The 25958-nt window shown below is 38.2% G+C and overlaps 2 protein-coding genes across 2 annotated transcripts in view; both read left to right on the top strand.

Moving 5' to 3' along the window:
• Nucleotides 1-2398: 2398 nt before the first annotated feature.
• LOC139728576 (tRNA (cytosine(72)-C(5))-methyltransferase NSUN6-like) lies at nt 2399-10344 on the top strand. The gene is made up of 9 exons (XM_071639512.1): nt 2399-2431; nt 3382-3552; nt 3854-4055; nt 5008-5164; nt 5463-5623; nt 6405-6602; nt 7270-7424; nt 8394-8519; nt 10165-10344. Exons 1-9 carry the CDS (start codon nt 2399-2401, stop codon nt 10342-10344), a joined length of 1383 nt encoding a protein of 460 aa, XP_071495613.1.
• Nucleotides 10345-11356: 1012 nt separating this feature from the next.
• Nucleotides 11357-25958, top strand: part of LOC139728575 (uncharacterized) — a 108585-nt gene continuing 93983 nt past the window's right edge. Inside the window, exons 1-11 of the mRNA XM_071639511.1 lie at nt 11357-11963; nt 12848-13015; nt 13671-13744; nt 14840-14941; nt 16236-16319; nt 22137-22459; nt 23107-23206; nt 23859-24017; nt 25271-25362; nt 25632-25645; nt 25755-25764. Coding sequence (XP_071495612.1) covers nt 11635-11963; nt 12848-13015; nt 13671-13744; nt 14840-14941; nt 16236-16319; nt 22137-22459; nt 23107-23206; nt 23859-24017; nt 25271-25362; nt 25632-25645; nt 25755-25764 — 1455 coding nt within the window. The 5' untranslated portion in view covers nt 11357-11634. The remainder of the gene's footprint in view (nt 11964-12847; nt 13016-13670; nt 13745-14839; nt 14942-16235; nt 16320-22136; nt 22460-23106; nt 23207-23858; nt 24018-25270; nt 25363-25631; nt 25646-25754; nt 25765-25958) is intronic.

Raw genomic sequence — 25958 nt, 5'->3', positions numbered from 1 at the left:
ATTTTTTTTAACAGAAAAATGAAGGCAAATTGAAATGTCTTAAACAGTATCTTTAATACACACAAAAGTAGAAGTTCAAGACATTTCTTCGACATGAAGGCTAGCACAGATAACCGTTTACAACTGTGTGTGTGTGTGGTACATGATACGTGGTCGGTGAAAGAGGCACGCTTTCGCACAAACTAGGCGAAGGTGTTTTATGCAGACGACAACACACACACTACACGCATCGCACAGTCCAGGGAGGTGAGTGCTATGCGTTTGTCGATGTATGCTCGTGTGTTTGGTCATCGCACCATGAACTACCGAACGAGTTTTGGCCGGAAGACCGAATTTAAGCATGATATTGGTAATCATCTCAGGGGAACGCTTGAAAACAAGGTAACAAATAATCTGATGTGTATCCAGAATCATGTAATAGATCACGACAGACAAGTGACATCTTCGGTGTTATGTCTGTCGATGCAATTGTAAGCCAGTCCCATTCGTTAACATATTTGTTGTGTTCTAGAAATTCCAGCTGCACATGCAACACTACTTTAATATGTTAGGCTGCCAACTCACTCGAGCAGGAAATATTTCTGAAGTCCCACTAACAACAATTACATGTAATATTAGCATGATGGGATTCCATGGGCATGGAATTGAAAGGCTGTGATTACACACAACACTGTTTAAATTTAATGAGACTCGGAGATCTAACCCGAGTCCTTTGAATATTAATTATTATCTCAGTTCGGGAAACCCACTCACAAGGGGGGCCCCTCCTTATAAGTAACCCGTCCCCCTTATAAGTAACCCCGTCCCCCTTATAAGTAACCCCCGGGGCACCCCTTATAAGGAGTCTCCACGCTGTTTTGCAATGCAACGCGAAAATGAAAGGACTGCGGCAATTCGCTTGATTATGTCCATAAAGCTTCACAAGTTTCCTAGTTACTCACGAAATTTGAGCAAAATCGGTTTGAGGCATCATATCTAAAATCATGGATTTAAATGCGATGTCGAACGACCCATGCGAATGCTGAAATGCGAGCGATTACTGGCGTGAGTGTCGCCAGGCGCGGCGGCGCGGCAATGCTTGAGTGCAGACGTGGCGACTGAGTGTCCGTACTCAGTCGCCACGTCTGCACTCAAGCATTGCCTCTTTGTCTCCCGTTGGAAAGGATTTCTTACATATTTCTATCGTATGTTGAAAAAAATAAGCCTTAGATAGCACCAGAGAGCATCTAGAACCCTGGGAATTTCGCGCTTCGCACACATCAACTTTGAGTCTCCCGTTTACTAGGGGTTTCAGGCGGGAGAATCTCCAGATCAGAAGGTACTTTGGGTTGGAGTCTCTGATATCTGTAACCAGGGTGGTCCACGAGGGATTTTAGCATGTCGCTGCAACATGCTAAAATTCTTGTGCAACATCCTAAAAAGCCAGCAACATGCTATGCAACATCCTTAAGAATTTGCAACAAGCTCAAAGTAAAAGTATTCAATAATGTGCAAAACATGTGCATAACATAGGAGACATCAAACTACCAGGTACTTTAGATATTTGTGTGCAAAACATGAGAGAGAACATTGAATGTAAGCAGCACAAAGAGAGATAAGCAGCAAAATATTGCGTACTACGTACTCATCGTGTGCGCTCTGCGCATATTCAATTTCTGCAATATTCTCAGATTCTGAGCTTGCAACATGCTAAAATTTCAAGTTGTGGACCACCCTGTGTAACGTAGTTGTTAGAGGTATAGGAGAGTAGATCGTATCACCGGACGCTTTTTTCCGTACTTAGAGGATGAAATTTCGGCTAAAAATAACACCACTTATTCACAGACTTCTGGAAATTACGAATTCAGCCAACTTACGTCAATTGTTTGCTCCATTTTTTAGAAAATATGCTTCAAACATAGTCTACACTCTTAAAAAAGTTGTCTTTTTGCACGGTGCAAAATAGCATTGTAATTCCGGACACGATTTTCGTAATGGAAAATTCAAGGTCTTTCGCACCTTGTCCTTGCAGTTGCACCAGAATCACAATTCATCCCACGAATCACCGTACACATTCTTACCGAGCAAATGGCGCTCAAATTTTGTAGACAGTAAAATGTCTATCTTGAACATTTCAAACAGTTCACGCAATAAAACCTTGTGAGAAATGGACAACTTCTATTTTACGTGGTTTGTCTATGGGAGCTGCATGCGTGGGTGACGAGTTGCAGGCCCCTTCCTTAGTGCTCAACTATTCCTCATCGTTCGCGTTTGAGGACGATAGCTGCAAATTTCCGATATCGATCAGTGAACTTGTGGTTCTATTGGAATCTTCAGCATTTTTCCTGTATGTGAGTGGAATAGAATTTCAGTCCCGAAATGTGATTCAAACATGCATAGATATTACCCGGTAACTATGATGACGTGCGGGTCACTCAACAATGAATTTGAGGTAAAATGTGAATTTCTTTGTGTTTTTACATTTTTATGTCACGTTTTTTGCGATTTCGGTCCACACAAAGTTCTGTGAGGCTAATCTACGAAGTCTCGCGCATACAGAATGTCATTAGTACGCAAAAATGTGCATGTCTGGAATTACCATGCTGTCCGGTAATACCATACCTGTATACAGGTATGGTATTAAATTTGTAAAAATATATGTAAATTCACATTTTACCTCAAATTTATAGTTGAGTGACCCGCACCTCGTCATAGTTAATATTTATGCATGTTTGAATCATATTTTGTCACTGAAATTCTATGAAATCCCACTCACATAGGCCATAATCAGTTGAGAAATGCAGTTTCTAAACACACATGAACATACATACGCACACGCACCAACCCAAACGTGTATGTATTTGTTTGCGTGCATATGTGTGTTTGATTTTTCAGGCCTACTGACAAGCTATTCAAAGCATATTGAAATTCCAAACTGTCAAAGTGTAAAATACTGTTGGTTGTAATGACCCTTTAGAAGTACAAGATGTTAAACTTATTATTTGCATTTCTGTGTACTGGGTATTCAAAGTGGCAGAGGTTACTTCTCTTCGGGTAACTTTAAAGTATTATATATTATGCTACATATGATATGATATTGGCTACAAAGATCCATCAACACTTACAGTTATTTCTGCAGTGACATTAATGTGTGTCACATTTTTTAGTAGTCAAGGAAATATCTGTGAAATGTTGCCATATACAAATATTTTAGTGTAATATTGGTCTTGTTTTCCAACATATCATTGCAAATCAAGCCATGAGTAAAGGGGGAGCAGTGCATTGTATTCTCTAACTCCTCCCTATCCTTTTTTTCCCCTTCTTCTTTTCATGTCTTCCCCATTCCACACTCGTTCCACTCATTCCACATTATGAACATTTTTTTTTTTTTTGTCTCTTCAGCCTACTGGCAGTGATGGAGTAGCAAGCCAGGATGTCAGCGTCACAGGTTCTGTGTTCAACAGCCTTCTCCAGACTCTCAGCATTCCTCCAGCCTTCACTGTGCTCCGGGTTAATGATCTGCATCACTGCAGAGAAGATGTTCAACAGAATCTTCAAAAGTGCATTGACAAGGTAAGCATGTCCCCTGTCATGGTCATTGGTTTCTAGCAATGAGAACGACTGTGTCATGCTGTTCTTTACTGGGGGCTTTTGTGTTTTGCAATGACGTAACGCATTGTGCATTTTGACATCATTTTGAAGCTCCGCATGCTTGTTACAGTCTATAATTTAAGCTTCAGTGTATACTATAAACACACAGCTCCTCGAGAGTTTTTGACTGTTAAGAGAGTAATGGAAAAGTTGTAACATTGGATTAAGCGGGATATGAACTGGAGATGTGACTTTTTTTTTTTCTTTAAATTTACATTTGCAGCAATATGAACAGAAAATTTGTCCTGTTCCTGAGATTATTCCTCACCCTGTCCTGCCTGATGTTCTGATAATACCAAGTGCATGTCGAGACAGTTCAGAGGTAGCCCCAGTGGACAAGGAAGTCATTGTTGACCTGTTGTGTGGCATGGCAGTGCTCAGAGGGGCAGAGATATTTGCTCCCGGGGTCATGGCAGCTCCAGTGGGTACGTTGAAGTACAAACCTCTTGTTATGTACAGTGCATTGAAGTGATACAAACACAAGCTATATCATTTCTTTTATAAAGCAAAGAATCTAGCATGCTACATGAGGGAAATGTTTGCAGGTTTGCTGACAAATAATGCATTACCACATGCCCTTCCGTTCCAAAGATATGGAAGAAAAACATGAAAGGTGGATGATCAAAGTCTTAAGAAACTTTTTTTTTTTTTCTTAGGGGGTTTGGGGGATGGGAGGGAGGGGGTAGAGAGCAAGATGGGAAAATTATTCGGGAGTAACACAAAGGGCAAGTAACTGATGATAGATAATATATACTAGTAGATGATGACTGGCGGGGGAGGGAACATACCAAATGTTCCACCTGAAGGGTTTGAAATGCTATTGAGGGAGGTTATAAGTCCAAAGACGAAGTCGAGGGACTTATAGCCTCCCGAAATAGCATTTCAAACCCTGAGGGTGGAACGTTTCGTACATGTTCCCGACAACAAAAGTCATCATCTGTTATATCATATGGGTTAGTCAAATACCGTCATCTGTTATGGGTTGGTATTCAATCGTTTGGTATCATTTGTCATTTGTTACATGAAAATGTTTTCCTATGGGAGAACATTACAAAAATGTTCTGCCCATGGGCGAACATAACCAATGTGCCTCCATCACGTGACTGTGTTTAGCCAATCACTAACCAGTATTTGACTAACCCATTTAATAGTGTGCAATGTTTTCTCGTAGCTACAACATAAGCTTGTAAGTGCATTGTATGTATGAGTTCATTGCATGCTTCTACCCTGAGATGGTGCCCTGTAATTCTTTCTTTTATAGGGTGTGCCAGTGGTGTCATGTATGAACATTGTGCTGGAGAGTGTCTGATGTTTTGAATGGCTAAAGTTCCTTCCATCTTCAATGACCCCTATTCATTTTCTCTGGTCTACATTTAGCAATGAACAGAGGAGACAAAGTGGCTGTGTACTCAGATGTCAAGGGACTGTGTCGCCGTGGACTGACTACTAGATTTGATGGCGACAGGATGTTCCTGGGCAATGGCACTGCAGTAATGAGCAGGCATGATATCTTTGTGGCAACAGCAACACCTAGGTTTGTACACTACTCCAGAGATAGTTAGTTTTGCAAATTTACTCATTATACTGAAAAACCATAGGTGTTGTTGACCAACAGTCTTGACCATTTTGGGGGGTTGTTTTATTGTAATATTATGTCCAAATATCTAAACCTGTAAATTGTACTGTAAATTAGGACAAACCTGAACATGCTTTTGAAGCTACAGAAATATGTGAAAGGTGTACAGTCCTTTTCAGATAAAAACAAAAGAGACAACTGGCAAGATGAACTCTGACCCTTGACCCCTGCATTCATCTTTCCTCCCTCTGCGCAGTGGAACAGCAGTGGTGATGACTGAACCTGTTTTTGACTGTCCCAGCCTGAATGGAGTTCTCCCAGGCCAGATCTTTCTGCAGAACCTGCCCTCAATAGTGGCTGGCCATGTCCTCTCCCCTAGGCCTGGTGAAGCTGTCCTGGATATGTGTGCTGCCCCAGGTATGGTGTCTAAGCAAATATGAGCATCTCAATATGATCAATGTTGTGTTGTGTGTTCACAGATATGAATGTAATGCATGTGTTGATCAGTATTTACTGGTGATGATGTTGGCATACATATGTATCTACTCTCTATTAAAGTGCAATACTTTTTGTTTACGATTGATTTCCACAGCAAGAACTGCTTCTAATTTTTTTTTTTCACCAATCAAACACCCAAAAATTGGGAACTGTCATTTTGTCAAGTGTATCTGTGTTTGGCCTTTTTGTGCCAGTTGCCAGAGCATTGGATTTGTTGTGTCTTCTGCTTTTGCCCCCCCCCCCCTTCCCAGACTGAACCAAAAGCATTGGCTGGATTTCCATCAAATCATGAAAAGTGAAACAAAATGGAAACGGTTCTCACATTTAAGAATGCATGCTTTTACAAAGCTTCAGGCCCTTGTGTCTTTTAAAACAGTCAAGCTTTTTCCAGGTGACAGGATCTTAATGTCAATTCATATGAGCTGATGTTATTTTCTCTAAATGACTACAAAGTCCATGTGTACCTATAAAGGACTATGGTTCTCTGTTTCAAAATGCTGTAGGCCCTTCCCTTGTCAGAGAAACTAGAATTCTGCTTCTAATTAGTTGAAAAATGGAAAGTCTGTTTTGCTGTTGACTTTATGCATGTGTGAAGAACTCATGTTCAGTTTTCATAAGATTTCCATTCCTTTTGCTGCTCTCACAGAAAATTACTGTTGCTAATTTGTGCAAGGTTTGTGGTTGTATTCTCTTTCCTCAGGTGGCAAGACAACTCATATAGCAACCCTCATGAAAGATGAGGGAACTGTGGTGGCCCTTGACAAGGCCTCGGCCAAAATCAGCAAAATTAAGGAGAATGCAAGCAGCCTGGGTCTGACATGTATCAAGGCTTTTTGCTTTGATGGAAGAAAGGCTGCCAATGCATCAACCAACAGTGTGGTTCCTACAGCAGTGGAAGGTAAGAGAATCAAAAGACTCTTTGAGTTGGTCTTATTGTGGGGTCTGAACTACAATACAGGCTTAACGCTGTGTGGGAGATCAGTGAAAGTGTCAAACCGTCTAAAACAAGACATTAAAATCAAATCATGAAACAGGATGACAGGTCAAGAGGTTATTAATGGAGGGGGAAAATGGCAAAATACAGCAAACAAATTTCAGTAAGTTTAATTTGTGTAACACACTTGTTTTTATACATTATTTGATGTACTGTAAGAGTGGTTATTTTCGTGTGAGAAATTTTTCGCTCAGCTGGGTGAGGTGAATTTTGCATGTTTTTAATTCCATGGAATTGAGACACTATGATGTGCAAAATGTTTGCGTGTTTTTATTTTCTGGTCGCACGAAATGTACAAAAATTTCCAATTTTACTGTAGTAATTTTCTATTTTACACTCATTTGAAATTGTTAATTCTTCTGAGAATTAAATTTTTTTCTATGTTGAATGAAAACCCTTTTGAATATGACGCTTGAAAAGCTAAAAAGTAACAAGTTGTGGTGTCACTAAATATTTTAAACTGATATGGAATTTGACCTATAGAGAGCATGAAGCTTAAAATTGTTTCATTGATTTTATAGACAGTTTAAAATGGGAAGACACATTTTCACAATTCTCATTGTCCTTCAAGACATTTGGCAGCCCCCGTTCGCTCCAATGACCTTTGATAGAATCTTGCTGGATGCCCCCTGCAGTGGACTTGGACAGCGCCCTCAAGTCTATAACAAAATGAGTCTGAAGGAGCTGAAATCTTATCCTTCCTACCAACGACAACTATTCAGCACAGTAAGTGCATAGAGACACTTTGATTATGAAAAGTTTCTGATTTGCAACTGATTGACAAATTGCCCTCGATCGAGTAAAATTGGCACCAATTACTGTATACGCCATATATTTCGCGAGTCTAAATTTTCGTGAATCGGGAATTTCCGACGATTTTGCAAGTGGTTAAATTCGCGATCGTGGAGTCCTGTACTCAACGGAGAAATGTACATGCGTACGTCACATCGTCATCGGGATCAGAGTCAATATTTTCGCGAATAGCACCCGACTCGCGAAATTCGCGAAAATAAAAACCTCACGAAATATTCGGCGTATACAGTATTCAGTGTTTTAGTAGTAGCCATGATGAAAAAAAAAAATATGGGCATACATATACACAAGTTTTCCTCGAACCAATGATCACTTGATTAGTAGACAGGCGTCATATCTTTATCATGGCTACTACTGGAACTCCGAATAAGTATGGCTTACTAGTATTGTACATCAGTGTAGGACAATTTGTCAGTCAATTATGATAAAAACAACTTGATGCAAGATTTCATTAGTTTGAATAACTCTACGATTTTTTTTTTTCAAAAATTGTACCAAATAAGGAAGACACTTTCAGCATTAGGGTTTTCTGTCAGTTATTCTTTAACCTCTGTATTGTATGGGAGATAGCTGAAATAATCGCTATCATGTAGACAGATCACTAGATGACTTATTTGATCATGATGACGTTGATGACCATGCAAGGATAGCATTCTAAAGATATGAAGATGGAATATGATCTAATACATGATATTAGAGGCTTTGTTTCAAACATCCCCATTACACAAGGCAGAACTGCACCAAGAATTGTTTGTACCAAAAAAAGTTGTATTGTAAACTGATCACACCAGTGGTTTGAAAAATTAGTGAAGCTGTGTGGCTGAATTGATGGGATATTCACTCTGGCAAAAAGTATTGAAAGCCTGTTAATGCTCTGTCTAGGCTGTGCAGCTTCTCAAAGACGAAGGAACCCTGGTGTACAGCACCTGCACGATCACTTTGGAAGAGAATGAAGGTTTGGTGGCATGGGCATTGAAGAATCATCCTGAAATGAGACTAGTTTTGCAGGTAAGCAGAGTATCCATATTGAAGGCTTATCGCCTTTTATACAGTCTCCCCTCTACACCCCTCCTCGTGTATTTTCCTTTCTGTCTTGTAATACATGCAGACATGTCAGATGTTGTGTGAATTAAAACCTCAAGAGATATTGCTTTTCCAAATTTGTAGCACAACCCACATGAGTGCCAAATACAAAATGGTAAATTACAAGATTGCTAGTGAGTGTTCTCTTGTAATTTGTGTTGCATTGGAAAAATCCAAGAAAAGCTTCTTAAAAACTCTCAAAATTCCATTGTTTGTCAAAATGGCCCATCTCAAATTTTCTCATTTTTATGGGTTTGATAAATCTCGACAGAAAACTGGTCAATGAATTTACTGAGCTCACAAAGCAAAAACATTTACACCCATTTGACCCCAGAAAGTAAAAATCAAAGAGGTGTATATAGTGCCAGTTTTTTGTTTCGCTTTGTTTTCTTTTATTTAATGTTATGTTTAATTGTTCATATGTACAGTCACAGATGTCATGTGTCAGTTCATTATGTCTATATAAAGTCTTGCAATGTCCCATTGCAGCTATTGGCTACTGGTTACCAATATTTGAAAAAAGATATTGGCTTATTGTGTTGGTGGGATTTGAGCATGGAAAAAATTGCAAGGAAATGCTTTGTTGCAAATTTATCATGGATAAGCCTTCTGCACAGATGTTATCTCTGTCTTGAGTTTCCTGTGAATGCTTCTAGGTGTAATTCAATCAGATTTTGAGTTTAGAGTAAGTAGCCCCTCACAAGCAAATGTAGATCCCAATAAAATTTCTAGTGGCTGTAGAAATGTGAATGCCCCTTGATATGGTTGCACAGTGAGTCATAAGGATGCTGATGCATGCATTTTGCTCACGGGACCAATGCCTTTTGAAGATGGTGCTATTATTTCAGGAGAGCATGAGCAAAGATGATGCTGAAGGTGACAGATGAGGTTGCTCATGATCTACCCCAATCAATCAACCAACCAACAGCCTATTCAAAATACAGTCTGACCTCTCCTATCCGGCCTCCCCTTATCCGGATCTCTCTATTATTCGGATGTCATCTTTGCTTCTTCTTTTTTTTTCCAATCAAATAATCATGTGGGATTTCAAACTCAAACAAAACTCCACTTAAACCTATATGAATTAGATGTATTAAACCAAATATGATTAACATAAATCCACATCTTAATTTTTATCTAAATAAAATGCATCCAAACATTCACTGCCCGCAAATCACCCCAGTGTACTCTACATGCAATAGGTTACATGAATAGCTACCATTTGGTTGGCAGCTGCATGTAATAAGCATCGAGTCTCCCATATCCGGGCAAATCCCTTATCCGGATGAGCGCCGGTCCCGACATGTCCGGATAGGAGAGTTCGGACTGTAATATCACTCATGCACTCGTGTAAGTTTGGTTGTGAATACGTGTGTCTTCACATCCATGACCTAACGTAGGCAAGTAAAACCTTTATTTTTACATCTCTATTTGTGTACTTAGATATTGCTGACATACAATAATAGAATGATGCTTAGTAGATTATGAATGATGTTTTACGTGTTATGTTGTATGTAAACTTGTGTGTGTGTGTGTTCACTAGTTTTCCTTACTCTGTCTGTCCAAACAGGAGCCTCATATAGGAGGTCATGGCCTTCCGATTGCTGATTTGAGCCAGGATGACCGACACAAAGTCCAGCGCTTCTGGCCCTCCTCTAGCATGACAGAAACATGTGTGGACAGTGTGTCATGTGATAATGACACAATAGGATTCTTCATTGCCAAGTTCATTAAGTCATCAGGAAGATGACCTTGTGCTTCTTCATTTGCAATGGCATCTGTCTGAAAATCCTTTGATTTTGTTAGTTTCCTTTTGAGTATGGCAGTGTATTTGCAAGAAATAATGTCCAAGTGATTAGTGCTTAACTCTATCATCATGGAACAAAAATGAATGAACAAGGCTGCAGAATTTTCACAATAAATTAGCATCCTTGCAGAATTTTATATTTTGCTGGTATAACGTGATAGTTTGCACACGTTTTGAGACTGACATAGAAATTAACCATTCTTTGTGGGTATCACACTACAATGTATAAAGACTTTTTGTCCAAGTCAAAGCTAGCTGCTAGGAAGTGGCTGTTGTGAGAGAAATACATAAGGACTTGTAGAATGGCTATCAATATCCTATTAGCATCTTTCAAACAAGATGATGTGATCATATGAACTTAGACCACAAAAAAAGCTTAAGCAGCAAAGTGATTATTTAGCAAACTGTGACAAACGTATATATCAGAATTGATTAATGAAGTATTATATCATCACTTTCCTGCTAGAAAGCTTTCTAGGGTGAACCGTGTGTGAAACTCTAAAATATGTACTTATTTGGAATAGATATAAAGACATTCACTGAAAATTGCATCACCCTAGGTGCCATTTTGTATACCCGTATATTTATTGTCATCGTTCTTTCAATGCTGAAATATTACAAGAGGATGAAATAGGAAATGAGGTTGGCCCTAAAGTTTTCTAATGTGGGAAATGATGCATACTACTATTGCAGTTGTAACCCCAAATTACTCTGATTGAATAAGCTGACTGACAAACCACTAAGTTAATTAAACAGTGCACAAAAAGAATATTCAAAGAATGATGGTAATGATAGATTGTCATGAATATGAATTATACTAAATAACTGATAATGAAAATATTGAATGATTGATATTTGCTATGTAAGTTTGTGGTTACATGTCCTGGGAGGAGCTAGTGTGGTCATTGATTTAATGCAATTTGCTGCATCATATAATCTTGTGATATAAGTTGAACATTTTTGTTGACACCCCATTGTTTTCATGTTTGAAACAAACTTTTGAGAGTCGGCTTCTGAAATGTCACAATTGACATCACACCATATGTCGCATTACGAAAGCACAGCCAGCAGTGATTACGTTGTTTGCACAAAACTCCTTTAAACCAAGTTCTGACTACAGCTGTCACCATTCAACAATCTATCGATCTAATTAAGAATCATCTAGAGCCTTGAAAATTGATTGAATTCAGAACATGAAGAAAAGGGCAAAGCTAATTAATTTGTGTGTAAATAATGCTTTTGACATCCGGCTTGAACAATGGCACAAATTGGAGATATTATTCAACCCTGTGGATAATAAAAGAGCAGTACGGGAGCAACTTGCAATCATTTGTGAAGACAACTCCGCACACAAGAGGAGTTTCTGTGGTCACTGTGAGCAAGTATTTCACTGAGTATATTGGAGACAGACACTGCCAGAAACTGTATGAGATTTGTGAGAGGAAAAAAGTCGCAGGTGCCAGTGACGAGTGTACTGGAAGAATGTCCTTCCTGCAATGGTGTGTACCAGTGGCCATCGCCATGCTGGTCCTAGGAGGATATCACCCACAAGCTCAGGCAGAGTAAGTGTCTGTTCTTGGATGACTTTGATTTTGTGATTTCCACTGATTAATGCAGTTCTTACAGAATTTAGCGATATATCAGTAACTATGGTAAATACTGAATAAGCTGTTAATTTCATGAGGGTATAATTTTTTGCGAATTTTGCGAATCACTGTTGGACCGCGAAAGTAACAACACACGAAAAGTGTCACCGTGCGCTGGGGTAATAGTGCACTTACAATAGCCTCGGTGTCAATTTGCGAAAACAACATCTCGTGAAAATATCTGTAACCTCCTCATTCGCAAAAATATCTATATGCATAAATGACAGCTTATGCAGTACATCTATTTATATTATTAGCTGTCAAATTGGTGCACTGCTTGTAGCAAGACCTTTGGGAAGTATGAATGTAATCCAGCTATCAAGAATGTGTAAGAGCTGAAAGTCACATGTTTCATATTGAACATTGAGGTAAAGGTATGTACTCCCCAATTTCTGCTTGTTATCATTCATTCTTTTAAACTATGAAGACTTTGGCCAAAACAATCAATTACCTGACTTTAGCTGTTTTTTACTGGTAGTAGAGAGTAGTGAAATGATTGAGATTTGATTACATATCTCCATGAAAACAAAAAAAGAAGCAATCTTTCCCTTCTAAAATCCTATTTGTTTGACAGTGTGTTTTGAAGACAGACTTTCATGTCTTCTTTTTCATCTTCTTTTATGGTGTATATATTGTCAGTCTTTTTGCTTTGGTGTAAAGCACTTTGAGCATTTAATCAGAGTGGAAAATGGCACTATAAAAATTGTAGGTATTATATCATTATTATTATTAGCTCATGACATCCAATGAGCCTTGTCTGGAATGACTGGCATCCATACTGGATTCTATATTTTGTCCAGGTCGCGATTCTGTGAAGGCTCCAAGAAGGTCCAGCAGGAAGTGACCGAGCGCAGCCTCTTACCCTGCAGTGACCTCCGTGACCCCAAGGTCAAATCTGAGGGCTGGATCCTGGACAAGGACACAACCCCATATGAAGTGGACGGGGTGACCCTCTGTCCAGTCATGCGGTAAGCGTTATCCAGCACATCCCTCCCTCAATACTAGATGTTTCGAGCAGAGATTATTGAATATGTATCTGAAGTCTTTACATGGAAAACTGTTGATCAATTGCCACTGCCCAAATAAATAGCTGGAATGAAGTATTAGAGGATTACTTACAGGTCACTTTATGTTGCAGGGCCCCGACTCTTTGGAGATGCCCATAAATTTGAAAAGATAACATTATATTTTTCTTCATTCTACCAGGCTTTGGATTTTCATTGTCTTATAAATTGTATTTCTTTCCATAATAGACTATGTTTTTAGAAGTGAACACCCTACTGGGATTATCATAGAGTAGATGTAAATAGCGCCAGTTGATATAATCTGGTGGGGGAGGGAGTCTGCAGAATGTCACATTTGAATGATTGAAATGCTATACATCTTTAACCTTGCTGGGGCTCTGGTTGTTTGATTTTTTTTTTCTAATTTATCATCTTTTTTTTCAGCATTGCATGGACTAAAGTATGTGTTACATCAATTGCACTGTGATATCATTGTTCTATTATTTGATATCAGATGTTTCATCATCACATGATCATCATGCTTGTCCAGTCAGTGGCTGGTATTTGATAAAAAGTCATGAAATGATATCATGTATTGTCCATTGCCCCCTGTGAATAGGACTGGTCAGAAGGAGACTATTGTCCCAACTGTAGAGTGCTGCTCAGGTTACCAGGGATCCCTCTGTGATGAAGGTACATCTGCTCACTCACTTGAATGCGTAAACCTCTGCATGTTTTGGGGACCCACTTAATGGGGTGATATAGTTTCGGTTGAGATGGGGCTTCAGGTTTCAAACTCTTGAATGAGATAATGAATAAACATCTTATGAATATATGAAAGAGCATACCATTCGAAAAGAAATTCAAAGTTTATTTGGTGAAAATCAGTTTTGACATGAATGAGATATATCAAGAGCCAAGAGGTCTTAACAAAAGGTGGAACCCACCTTTTATTAGGACAAATTTGTTTTTTATTTGTTTTTGGATATCTCAGCCATTTCAAAAGGGATCTTTGTCAAATAAACTTTGAATTCCTCTTAGAATTGTATGCTTTTTCACATTTCATAAGTGGTTTCTGATTATCTCGCAAAAAGTTCAAATTTGAATTCCCCATCTCAACCAAAACTGTATTGTCCCTTGAAGATAAAGATTTGTTTTTTCCACTTCATTTCACCATTTTTTTTATTGAATATATATAAACAACTGTTGGTATGAGGTTTAAAAGACCAAGTTTTTCTCAATAATCATATAAAAATATGAAATTTCTTTATTATTATTATTATTGTTATTATTTTTAATCAGGAGCAAAATTAATGTCACACCTGTCTCAGAACCTGCATGCAGTAGGTTTTGAGATGACATGATTCCATGCATTTTACTGAATTGTTTATGTACAATTGATCTGCCAGATCTAAAAACAATTTCTTGATGTTTACAGTTTGTGATAATTATTCAGGTAAAATTTTACATTTTCTGATGAAGTTCTAGTTGATTTCAAGTGACAGTAATTGGTTATCTGTGAAGAAAAGCAAAGTCTATGCTGTTAATTTGTTTTCAGTATGGTAGATATATGACATCAACTCTTCTGATGGACTTTTATCCTCTGGGTGTTTCCATACATACATATATACATACATATGCACATACATACATACTTTGTACAAACATACAAACATACATACAAACATACATACATACATATCTTTGAATTATAGTTGTGTGTATATTTGCAATGTATACATTATTATTGCCTTATTCACATATATACATTTTCTTGTGTCAATCCAGCTGTGTGTACCTTGGGCTGTGCTAACGGTGGGACATGTGTGGCCCCCGAGCAGTGCGCCTGTCCAGCTGGATTCCAGGGGGCAAGATGCCAGTACTTTACAGGTGAGAAGGGGCCAAAAGTTTTTAGTGCATTGCTCTGGCCAAGATGGCAGGAATCCTTCTTAGTCATACTCTAATTTGAAAATGTCAGTAGTCTGTGTTTGTGGGTGAAGTTGAACCCAATCATTTACTTTAAACTAGTTTTGGAGCTTAGAGTTTTGGAGAGCTGTTAAAACTGTATTTGATTGTCATTTCCCTCCAACTGCAAATCGTATTAAGTCTTCTCTACTAAGAAATAATGAGTGCAAATGACTGCTTGCATCTTGAAAATGGGGTGCACATGTAAAGTACGACTGAATTAATGTAAAGTTTTAGACGAAGTGTGAATGCAGATGTAAAGAGTGTTTTGTAATGTTTTGAATGATTACCTAGTGAAATGTGTAGTAAATTGCCTGCTCATCACTTCCCAAGGAATGTAGCCCAACAGAACATGAAATAAAGAACTGTGTACAATTCATATGTAATGGGCATGACCATTAAACAATGTTTAGATTTTCATCAAATTTAGTTACAATGTATGATGTTCTTTGATGAAGCTGAGTCGTATATACAAAGTTATATGATATGGCAATATTTTATATAAGTTGCAATTAAGGATGATTTAGAGGAAAGATTAAGAATTACTAAGTTTCACTCAAAGCTTAGTACAATCACAAACTGATGAAGCATTTTACTGGTTTCATTTTAGGACCAAGCAAATTTAAGGTTAGTCTTGAAGGTCAAGAGCTGATGACAAGATGTCGTGCAATGGCATAAGGATGGAATTAAAGGGAAAATCGGTTTTGAATTGGCTGAGATATCTGAACACAAAGCAAAGCAAAGTGGCCCAAATATTGTAGGTCCTATTAGAAGATGGGTCCCACTTTTCATTAGGACCACTTTGTTTATTAGGTATCTATGACGACTGCCAAGAATGAATTTCCCGTTTTTATTATGACAGAGTTTGTGTAGATTCATCATGTACACTTTCGTGTGCCTCCTGCATGAGCAATGAAGAAAACACCATAAAGAAAAAAAAATAGTGTCTGCAAAAACAAATAAATAAACAAACAAACAAAATCTTGTACTTTCATTAAGCTTTGTGCTTCCAAATTTCGAATTTGTATAGAGGAAGGACCATTAACTCAGAAAATACAAACATTCAGAAATTAACATTGGTGCCCCAGAATGCATATTTTGAGGTCTGCTTGGAAATTGACTTGTGCAGTTTTGTATGAGTTTTGTTATATAAGAAAGCATGTGAGTTCACATATTAATGTCACCTGTTCCTACACCTCTTACTTCTGTGATTTTTTAGATGTGCTTTCTGGGGCCATGAAGGAAGAGCTCTTCAGTGTCAAGAAGAGGAGTGGAGGCCAGGAAGGTGATCACCATGACGATGGTGAGTTGCCATGTCAACACTGAAGATAGCAAGCTGATAAGAGTTCTCACAGCTCAACTTGGAATGATACAGCAGCTGTGTAATTATCTTCTGTGCTAAATCTGTAGGACAACAGAATATTTTACCTAGAATGCTTTTCTGTGCCTTCCATTTTCCTTACTTGTAATCAAATTTGCACTTTAAATAGTCAACAGAGGTTACGATGTAAATCAGATCCATTTAGGTGAAGTATGTCTTAAGCGTAAATTATTACATTGCACTTTAAGAGTGTAATTCAAGAACTATCATTTTTTCATTCAGCATTGTATGGTGTGTACCATGTAGGTGCAGAGGGCAGCTGTGGATAACTAACCTACCATTCTATCTGTCTGCACAATTTACATTCTGTTGCCATTTTTGTATTCATAATTTCATGATTTCAATCTCCATCTTTTTTATTCATCCTTTTTTCTGAATAAACATTTTGAGCTTCACAGAGCAGTTTCCTCTTTTACATGTCTGTGATAGCATATCACTTTCCTTTGCAAACAAATGGAATAGTAAGCCTGTATATTAAACAATGCAGGAACAACCATCACAGTGATGTAGTGATTCTGTATGGTGTAGGGATCATTGGGGTAGATTGATGTCCAATATAAATGTATTTGTGACTTCTATATCATCTGTCCTATTTTCTGTCATATCATTGTAGTGCCCAAAAAGAGAAACAGATTTTACACTGCCAAATGATCTTTCCATTATGTACATTTTTAGATTAGATTTTTGACTACTACTGCAGAAACTTATATTCCATGTTTAAGTGTAAGCAATTACCAAAATAAAAAAAGGATGTAAAGGTTTTTGAAACAGCAGTAATGTGATAAACAGTGATGAGGAAATTAAACGTTGAGTGGAGAATATACCTCTCCTGAAAGAAACTAATGTGTGATTATTAAGAGTAGACATCTATGAGAGTAGACATAACAAATGAGAGGCCTGATGCTTCCAAACACAAACAAGTAGATAATCTTTGGTAAATACTATCCACAAATTATATATTTTTGTCTTTATGGTGGTCATCCAGCAAGCTGTCAGTACTAAAGGCATTCATGACTGATGCAGATTTAGTAATTGATACTGGAAAGCTTGCCTGTCCATTCTTGAACCCTTTAAGCAACACCAACTCAAGATAACATTGACCTTGTACACAAACTGGCTGCCCCTGTTCCAATGACAGAAATTCTGATTCCAGGGCAAGAACACTGAATTTGACTGAAAAAAAAAAAGTTGTTTGTTTGTGCCATTTTAATGTTAAATGGAAGTTGTAGAAACATTATTCATCATCATGTCCTTGGCATTTCTGACATGTGAGTTTGCATTTCTGTACATTCTTGAGGGTTGATTGGAACAATTTTGGTATTAAAGTCATGTATCCCCATAAACTAATATGTCTCCTGGCCTTTCCTTTGTGTTGAGTTTAAATCAGTGGTCAAAAGCTTAGCTTACAATAATCTTTAATTTACCAAAATAGACAGGACCAGGAGAAATGACCTTGACCTATAATTACTACCAAAATCTAATTATCAATATTTGCACATCAGCCATTGAGTAAGTAAACACTGTGTGTACTGTATCCAAGATTTAATTAAGTAGTATGGCTGAAGACCTTTGAATGAAAAACAGGCAGAAAGGTGGCAGCTCTGTCAATATTAGATCTGCAACAGCTTGGATGTCTTACTGTGACAGTTCAGTGCTTTGGTTTTTTGTTTTGCTCTTTTGTTTTTGTTTTTTTAAGATATTGATACCCTAGGTTTACTTTCTTCTCTAGTTTCAGCCTTTATGTTACATGTAGAATGTCTGTGTGTATTACACCCTCCCATATTCTATTTCATGTATTTTGTTCTTAACTGCTATTACTTTTCCCACTGTGCTAATTGTTTTCCTTGTGTATCCTAAACTGGCATTCTTTTTATTTTTTGTGTCCAGTCACATATCTCTCTCCCTCTCTTTCTCCCTCTTTCTCATCCTCTTTCTCTCTTCCCTTTGCCCTCTTATTTCTCTTAACCTTTTTCCCTCTTGAACCCTCTTATTTCATTTCAATCATCTGCTTACTAGTCATTATAAACCCAATATGCATACTTCCCCCTTTTGGTTAAGTGTTAGTTCCCGTGGTGTTCATCTCAAAATTGTTGAATCTGCTGTTCTCTATTTGTTTCTTAACCCATTCCATACGGAAACCTGGTGGCCCATGTATTAAGTCTATGGGGATTTTGGAATTCAGTATGAAACAAGACAAAGCAGAATTTTATCACAAGGATGTACATTACATGATGTATAAATATTATTTTGATGATTGCTACTTTAAATTATCTAACCAAAGTTCAATACATACACAGACGCCCACATGCATGTAAGGTTTTATTCTCACGTAAACGTTACCACACCCCAAGCTTTGTATGTCATGTGGCTCATTATGTTTTTACAAAATGTAATGGCAGTGTCTTCATATAGTTAAAAATTCAGCATTTTAGACATTTTATCATTCACACTAGCAATTTCATATCAATGCTCAGTTTTTGTATATTTTCATTCTTGAGAGACAATCATGATGCCGTCAGCCCATAGAAATTACAAATATAAAAAATGAAACAACAAAAATATCTAGACACAGATGTACTGGAGTTCTATTTAAGATAATTCACTTTAAGGTCAGCTACAAATGCTATTTCATGCATAGATTCTCTGTTCAAATTATTATCGAAAACCATACTATGTTTTGTGTTGGAAAATAGATATTTGATTAATACTTTATATGGCATTTGCTCAACACCAAAGTACTAATTTCATATCCTGATATAAATAGAGTTTGTAGTGCCACTATGAATAAGGTTATGCCCCTTGGGTATTTCTAGTATATTGCATTGAAAATGAAAAAAAATATATATAGGGAAGATGGTGCCTTTAGATATCTTTTGAAAGGATATGCTAAGTTCAAAGAATTACATCACTCTAAATCATTTAATAATTCCATATGTTTGTCATGATATGTCTGTTTAAATCTAGATGCTGAACCCTCAAATCTTATATCATTGATCGAAAAACGAGGCAAAAGCAGTGAGAGCAACATTGACTCAAATGAAAGTAAACATAGCAAAAGCAGTTCTCATGATAAGGAAGGCTCGAAGGAGGATAGAGGTTCATCTTCCAAAGGGAGAAAGAATGACTCGAAGGAATCAAGCAAGTACAAGTCTAAGGAAGGTAAAGGTTCTTCATCCAAAGGCAGTAAGAATATCTCTAAGGAATCTAACAAGGACACGTCAAGGGAGTCTGAAGGTTCTTCTTCCAAAGGCAGAAAGAATGACTCCAAGGAATCAAGCAAGGACAAATCCAAGGAGAAAAAAGTTTCATCCTCCAAAGAGCAGGAGAATGACTCAAAAGCATCAAGCAAAGACAAGTCCAAAGAAAGTAAAGGGGCTTCTAAAGATCATATGAATGACTCAGATGAATCTAGCAAGGGCAAGTCCAAAGAAGATAAAGATTCAACTTCAAGAGACAGTAGAAATAAGTCTAAGGAATCTAGCAAGAACGGGTCTGGGGAGTCTGAAGGTTCTTCTTCCAAGGGGAGAAAGAATGACTCCAAGGAATCAAGCAAGGACAAATCCAAGGAGAAAAAAGTTTCATCATCCAAAGAGAGGGAGATTGACTCAAAAGAATCAAATAAAGATAAGTCTGCAGAAAGTGAAGGATCTTCTAAAGGTCATATGAATGACTCGGAGGAATCTAGCAAGGGCAAGTCTGTAGAAGACAAAGATTCAACTTCAAGAGACAGAAATAAGTCTAAGGAATCTAGCAAGAACAGGTCTGGGGAGTCTGAAGGTTCTTCTTCCAAGGGGATAAAGGATGATTCCAAGGAATCAAGCAGGGAAAAATCCAAGGAGAGAAAAATGTCGTCCTCCAAAGAGGGAAAGGTCTCAAAGAAATCAAGTAAAGATAAGACTAAAGAAAGTGAAAGTTCTTCTAAAGGCAGTAAGAATGACTCTGAGGAATCTAGCAAGGGCAAGTCCAAAGAAGATAAAGATTCATCCTCCAGAGGCAGTAAGAATAAGTCTAAGGAATCTAGCATGAACATGTCTAAGGAGTCTGAAGGTTCTTCTTCCAAAGGGAGAAAGAATGACTCCAAGGAATCAAGCAAGGACAAATCTAAGGAGAGAAAAGTTTCATCATCCAAAGAGAGGGAGATCGACTCAAAAGAATCAAATAAAGACAAGTCTGAAGAAAGTAAAGGTTCTTCTAAAGGCCATATGAATGACTCAGAGGAATCTAGCAAGGACAAGTCTGAAGAAGATAGAGATTCTTCCTCCAGAGGCAGTAAGAATAAGTCTAAGGAATCTAGCATGAACATGTCTAAGGAGTCTGAAGGTTCTTCTTCCAAGGGGAGAAAGAATGACTCCAAGGAATCAAGCAAGGACAAATCTAAGGAGAGAAAAGTTTCATCATCCAAAGAGAGGGAGGTCGACTCAAAACAATCAAATAAAGATAAGTCTGAAGAAAGTAAAGGTTCTTCTAAAGGCCGTATGAATGACTCAGAGGAATCTAGCAAGGGCAAGTCCAAAGAAGATAAAGATTCATCCTCTAGAGGAAGTAAGAATAAGTCTAAGGAATCTAGTAAGGACAAGTCTAGGGAGTCTGAAGGTTCTTCTTCCAAGGGGAGAAAGAATAACTCCAAGGAGTCAAGCAAGGACAAATCCAAGGAGAGAAAAGTTTCATCCTCCAAAGAGAGGAAGGTCTCAAAAGAATCAAGTAACGATAAGACTATAGAAGGTAAAAGTTCTTCTAAAGGCAGTGAGGACAACTCCAAGGAATCTAGCAAGGGCAAGTCCAAAGAAGATAGAGATTCATCCTCCAGAGGCAGTAAGAATAAGTCTAAGGAGTCTGAAGGTTCTTCTTCCAAGGGGAGAAAGAACGACTCAAAGGAAAAAAGCAAGGGCAAGTCCACGGAAAGTAAAGGCTCTTCTAGTGATGCTAACGGTGAGTCTAAGGAATCCATCACGAACAAGTCTAAGGAGTCTGAAGGTTCTTCTTCCAAGGGGAGAAAGAACAACTCAGAGGAAAAAAGTAAGAGCAAATCCAAAGAGAGGAAAGTTTCATCTTCCAAAGAGGGGAAGGTCTCGAATGAATCAAGTAAAGACAAGACTGAAGAAAGTAAAGGTTCTTCTAAAGGTAGTAAGAATGACTCCGAGGAATCTAGCAAGGTCAAGTCCAAAGAAGATAAACATTCAACTTCAACACACAGTAGAAATAAGTCTAAGGAATCTAGCAAGAACAGGTCTTGGGAGAGTGACAATTCTTCCAAAGAGAGAAAGCGTAATTCAAAGGAAAAGGGCACAGACAAGTCCAAGGAAAGTAAAGACTCTTCTAATGCCAGTAAAAATGAGTCTAAGGAATCTGAAGGTTCTTCTTCCAAGGGGAGAAAAAATGACTCCAAGAAATCAGGCAAGGCAAGCAAATCTAACTCAAAGAAGTCTTCAAGTGCTGACTCCGTTAGAGAGAAGTCATCAAAGAAGAGCAATAACACATCAGGAAAGAGTTCAAAGACCTCTTCAGGTGGAAGTCATTCTAAACCAAAAGAGTCAGTGTCTGAAGGCAACCAAAATACCTATCGGTCTTTGATAGACATGTGGTCTCCCTTTGTCGTCCCCACTGAATTGTTCACAACTGCAAACCCCCCACTGACAGAGTCTAAACCAACTTCAGGCATATCCACCTCAAAAAGTGATATAAACCTTGCATCAGAGCTGTCTGTACCAAGCTGGATCTCACTGTTCCACTCATCTGCAGGAGGTTCCCAAGATGAGGAGTCTGACTACCCTACAGACGTTGGTGAGCCAGAGTTTTTTACAACCCAACCACCGCCAGCAACATGGTCATTTACTGATCCACACCAGCACCCCCTGGAGGTTGCTGCAGCAGTGAACAACTCCCTTGCCCTGCGAACATCAGCAACATGTGCCTCCTGGAGTAGTGATCACTTTATGACCTTTGATGGGACATTCTATAGCTTCTCTGGAACCTGTTCCTACACCCTGGCTGCAGCCCTGGATGGAACCTGGCAAGTGACTATCCGGAACAAGGACTGTGATGTCCTTTCTACATGCTTCAAGGTAAGTTTAATCAGATGTGGGCAGAATGAAATTCCTAATGGTCTTGCTGTACGTATGTTGCCATGAGCCTCTGTGTACATAACAGCTTTTGAATTAGCTTCATGGCCCTTTGCATATGAACCTTCATCTCTGCATATCCTTCTTACTTGTGATCTCATTTCCTTAAGGTTAGTAAATGATCTTTTCAGATTCTGACATTCGGGCATTTTTTAGTGATAACAGGATTTGGGTTAAATTGCATATTGTAACGGTGTTGTGAAATGATTGCTGTACGTTGTGAAATGATTGCAATACTGAAATGCATCAAACATGATGGTTATAATAGTTACATATCATCTGAAATATATGAGTCCTTGTTGCATCATTTTATGCCCTCTCCTCTGCATTATACTTTGTTTATCATGAGCCAAAGGGAAATTGATTTGTCAGTCAGAGAAAACAGATTGTCTAACAGTATGCTGCCCAAGATGCCCATTCTATGCTACCTACTCCTTTTGGAGACATCATGATGTGAATTAAGCAATAATGTTCTGTCTCATACTGAACCTGTATGTTAATAAGTATGAATCATGTCCCAGTCTCTATGTCTTTGTCTGTGTCTTGACATTGTATTCTCTTTCCTTGCTGTATATATTCTTTTATGACAGAGTCTGGAGTTCATCCTGGGGCTAGATGTCATCACAGTAGAGCTGAACATGGTCTCCATCAATGACAATCCAATGGTCTCATTTCCTTTCATGGAAAATGGTAAATTTGTCCTTTGTCAAGCACCTATGTTAGTAATCCAGGGCCCTGTCGCATAAAAAGATGCAATCAAACATAAGTCAGGTATCAGCCAATCATAACCAATTATTCAGAGACTTGTGTTTGATTTTCTGACTTTAGGGACTGCATTTCTGAAGGAACAGCTTAATGTCACAGCAATCTGCATAAATCACTCATGTACTAAACTATCACTGTCAACCAGTTGTCCAGTTTCATCCCTGTAAATATTCTCATCTTATCCGAAATCTGTCCAGAGCAAAGTTGCAGCCTGCTAGCCTACAATTAGCTCCATACAGACAGATGCATTCATCCACATGTTCTTATAAACTATAGAGTGACATCTTTGACAAGGGCAAATGTATATTATATGTTTGATAGGTACATTTTGTCAGTGTAGTCATAAATTGTCATGTGCCTTTACTTGGCTCTGAAATTGATGGAAGTATTCATAGGCAGCTTTTTACCACCATATTGATTATTCTACCTACCTCTACTTATCATCCCTATAGTTTGAAGCAGATGACATACATTGTACTATGTGACGAAATGTTCCCAAAGTACTTCAGACTGCAGAGGCCAGAGTAATGCACAACTTTTAAAGGATGAGTTCTCATTCTCTGTATTCTCCCTCCAGGCATCTCACTCAAGAAGGCAGGAGAATTCACTTTCCTGGAGTCTACCCTTGGTGTTCTGGCCCGATGGGACACCAACATGACGGTGTACGTCACTGTGCTAGCTGAGCTTAGAGAGTCCACAATTGGCCTTTGTGGAATGTATGATGACAATCCAGAGAGTATGTTCTATGTCTCTTTATATGCATGTAGATCTGTAACAGTTAACAAGATATGATTACAGAGAATCATTTGTTATGTCTGCCAAGGAAGGTACCGGTGGTTTTTGTGTTTGTGTGTTTGTCCTTGTGCAAAATAACTCAAAAAGTAGTAAACGGATTTGGATGAAACTTGCAGGAAAGTTTTAGAATGATACAAGTAACAGGTGATCAAATTTTGGTAGTGATCCGAGAATTTTGGGGGAATTTATGAAGGATTTTTGATATTTTGGCAGGTAGGGTCAATGAACTTGGGAGTTCAGGCTGCGTGTATTTGAGGTTTGCATGCGCGCACTAGAGTGCGTGCTGTAGTTTAAGTGTCTTTGGTTTCTACCTTTGGTTTCTACTAGGGCGAGGTGCGCCGTGCAGCTGAGGTTTTATAATGTAACAAAGGCTTTTATATTGGGAAATCGGGCCACTTTCGGCACACAATGCTATAAGTATGTATGGGTAAAAATCTCTATGGAAGAACAAGATTAGTGGTGGAAATGATCTGCATGCCTGGTGGAGGTCTGCACTCTCAGAGTGCTTCTCTAGTTTTTTAATGAATTTGGTGGTAAGGCAGTTTATTTGCATGGATCAAACCTGACCCAATTCAAACACAGAATGCTGCATTTACGGATAATGTGTCAAAGAAATTGCACCTCCTTTTTTCATGCGACATGTATTATGATATTATCCCTGTATTCTCCCCAAGTTTACAGTCCTATTCGAGCTGGAGTTATTTACTGCATTGAATGCCAAATGCAGTAGCCCAAACAAGCTTTTTAGGATATGTACTAAATTAAGTACTTTCATGAATAGGAGGGGGAAAAAAGACAATAGAAATTACACCATCCAGTGATCTCCTGCATTTTACTTGTAACTTCATAACTATATACAATGCCTACAAAGATCTGCAATACCCATCAAAGTATAAAGCAAGCACAATGAAAGATTAGCACACTACTACATATCTGTAATACAATGTAGGTGTGGGAGTGCTTTGAATGAAAACATTTTTGTAAACATGTAATATACATGTATCCTGTATATATGAGCTGTAAGTACAAAACATGCTCTAAGACATGACAAGACCAATGAATAACTCTCCTTTCCAATTATTATAGCTGTTTTTTCAGTTGTGAGGATGATTTTGCCGAGTATATATAATGTACTGTTAAAAAGTGGAAATGATATTCATAACTCCTTTCTGCACACTTTGTATATGACAACAGATGACTGGATGATGAGAAGTGGAGACTATGCCTCCTACCCTGCCCAGCTGGCAACATCCTGGGAAGTTCCATATCCAGGAGAGGTAAGACAGGTACCATTTTGTTAAGATTAGACCGAAACAAACACTGCACACACAGCATTAATGTTTATGGTAATATCTGTTTGCATGCAACAAACCCCACTTCACTTCTACATGAAAGAAGAGAATGCAAACCATGTGAATTTTATTAGTCTCATGTATGCACAGGAAAATGGGCCAGAGATAACAACCCTTTGTGGTTCAAGCCTGGTAATGAATGACCAACAATACTGGGTAATCTATGAACAGTACAAAAATACATGTTGTGCCATGGAAAGGAGAAGTGTGAATTTGTGTATTTTCTTTGCAGTTCTTGTGCAGGCAGTGTCCAGTTCAGTCTTCCAGCACTTTTTTTTCCCCTGGAGACACTAAACTTGTTGTTACGTACTCTAGCATATTCCAAGTAGGATCTATGTTTTCATTTCAAAGCTGTAGTCTTTTTCGAAATCACAATTTCTGCAGATCCTGCAAAATTGCACATTGTTGTAAAGAAGACAAAATATCTGTCTGTTTGATTCATTGGTTAGAAATATCAGGGGCTTTGATCATAATGACTGCATTTCCATCAAATAATATTATTATGGTGTTAACAGGATCACAATGTTAGT

The sequence above is a fragment of the Diadema antillarum genome, unplaced genomic scaffold, assembly GCF_040938485.1.
Source record: "Diadema antillarum isolate AM-2024a unplaced genomic scaffold, OU_Dant_1.0 seq00000183_RagTag, whole genome shotgun sequence".
Taxonomy (NCBI): domain Eukaryota; kingdom Metazoa; phylum Echinodermata; class Echinoidea; order Diadematoida; family Diadematidae; genus Diadema; species Diadema antillarum.
Note: the sequence above shows the minus strand (reverse complement) of the source record. Positions and strands in the feature narration are given on the sequence as shown.

What these genes read in the sequence shown, in the direction of transcription:
- LOC139728576 (XM_071639512.1), top strand. Translation starts at nt 2,399, where the DNA reads ATGACGTGCGGGTCACTCAACAATGAATTTGAG. An exon ending in TTCAAAAGTGCATTGACAAG is followed by an intron (nt 3,553 to 3,853) that starts GTAAGCATGTCC and finishes TTACATTTGCAG; the next exon opens with CAATATGAACAGAAAATTTG. An exon ending in GGATATGTGTGCTGCCCCAG is followed by an intron (nt 5,624 to 6,404) that starts GTATGGTGTCTA and finishes CTCTTTCCTCAG; the next exon opens with GTGGCAAGACAACTCATATA.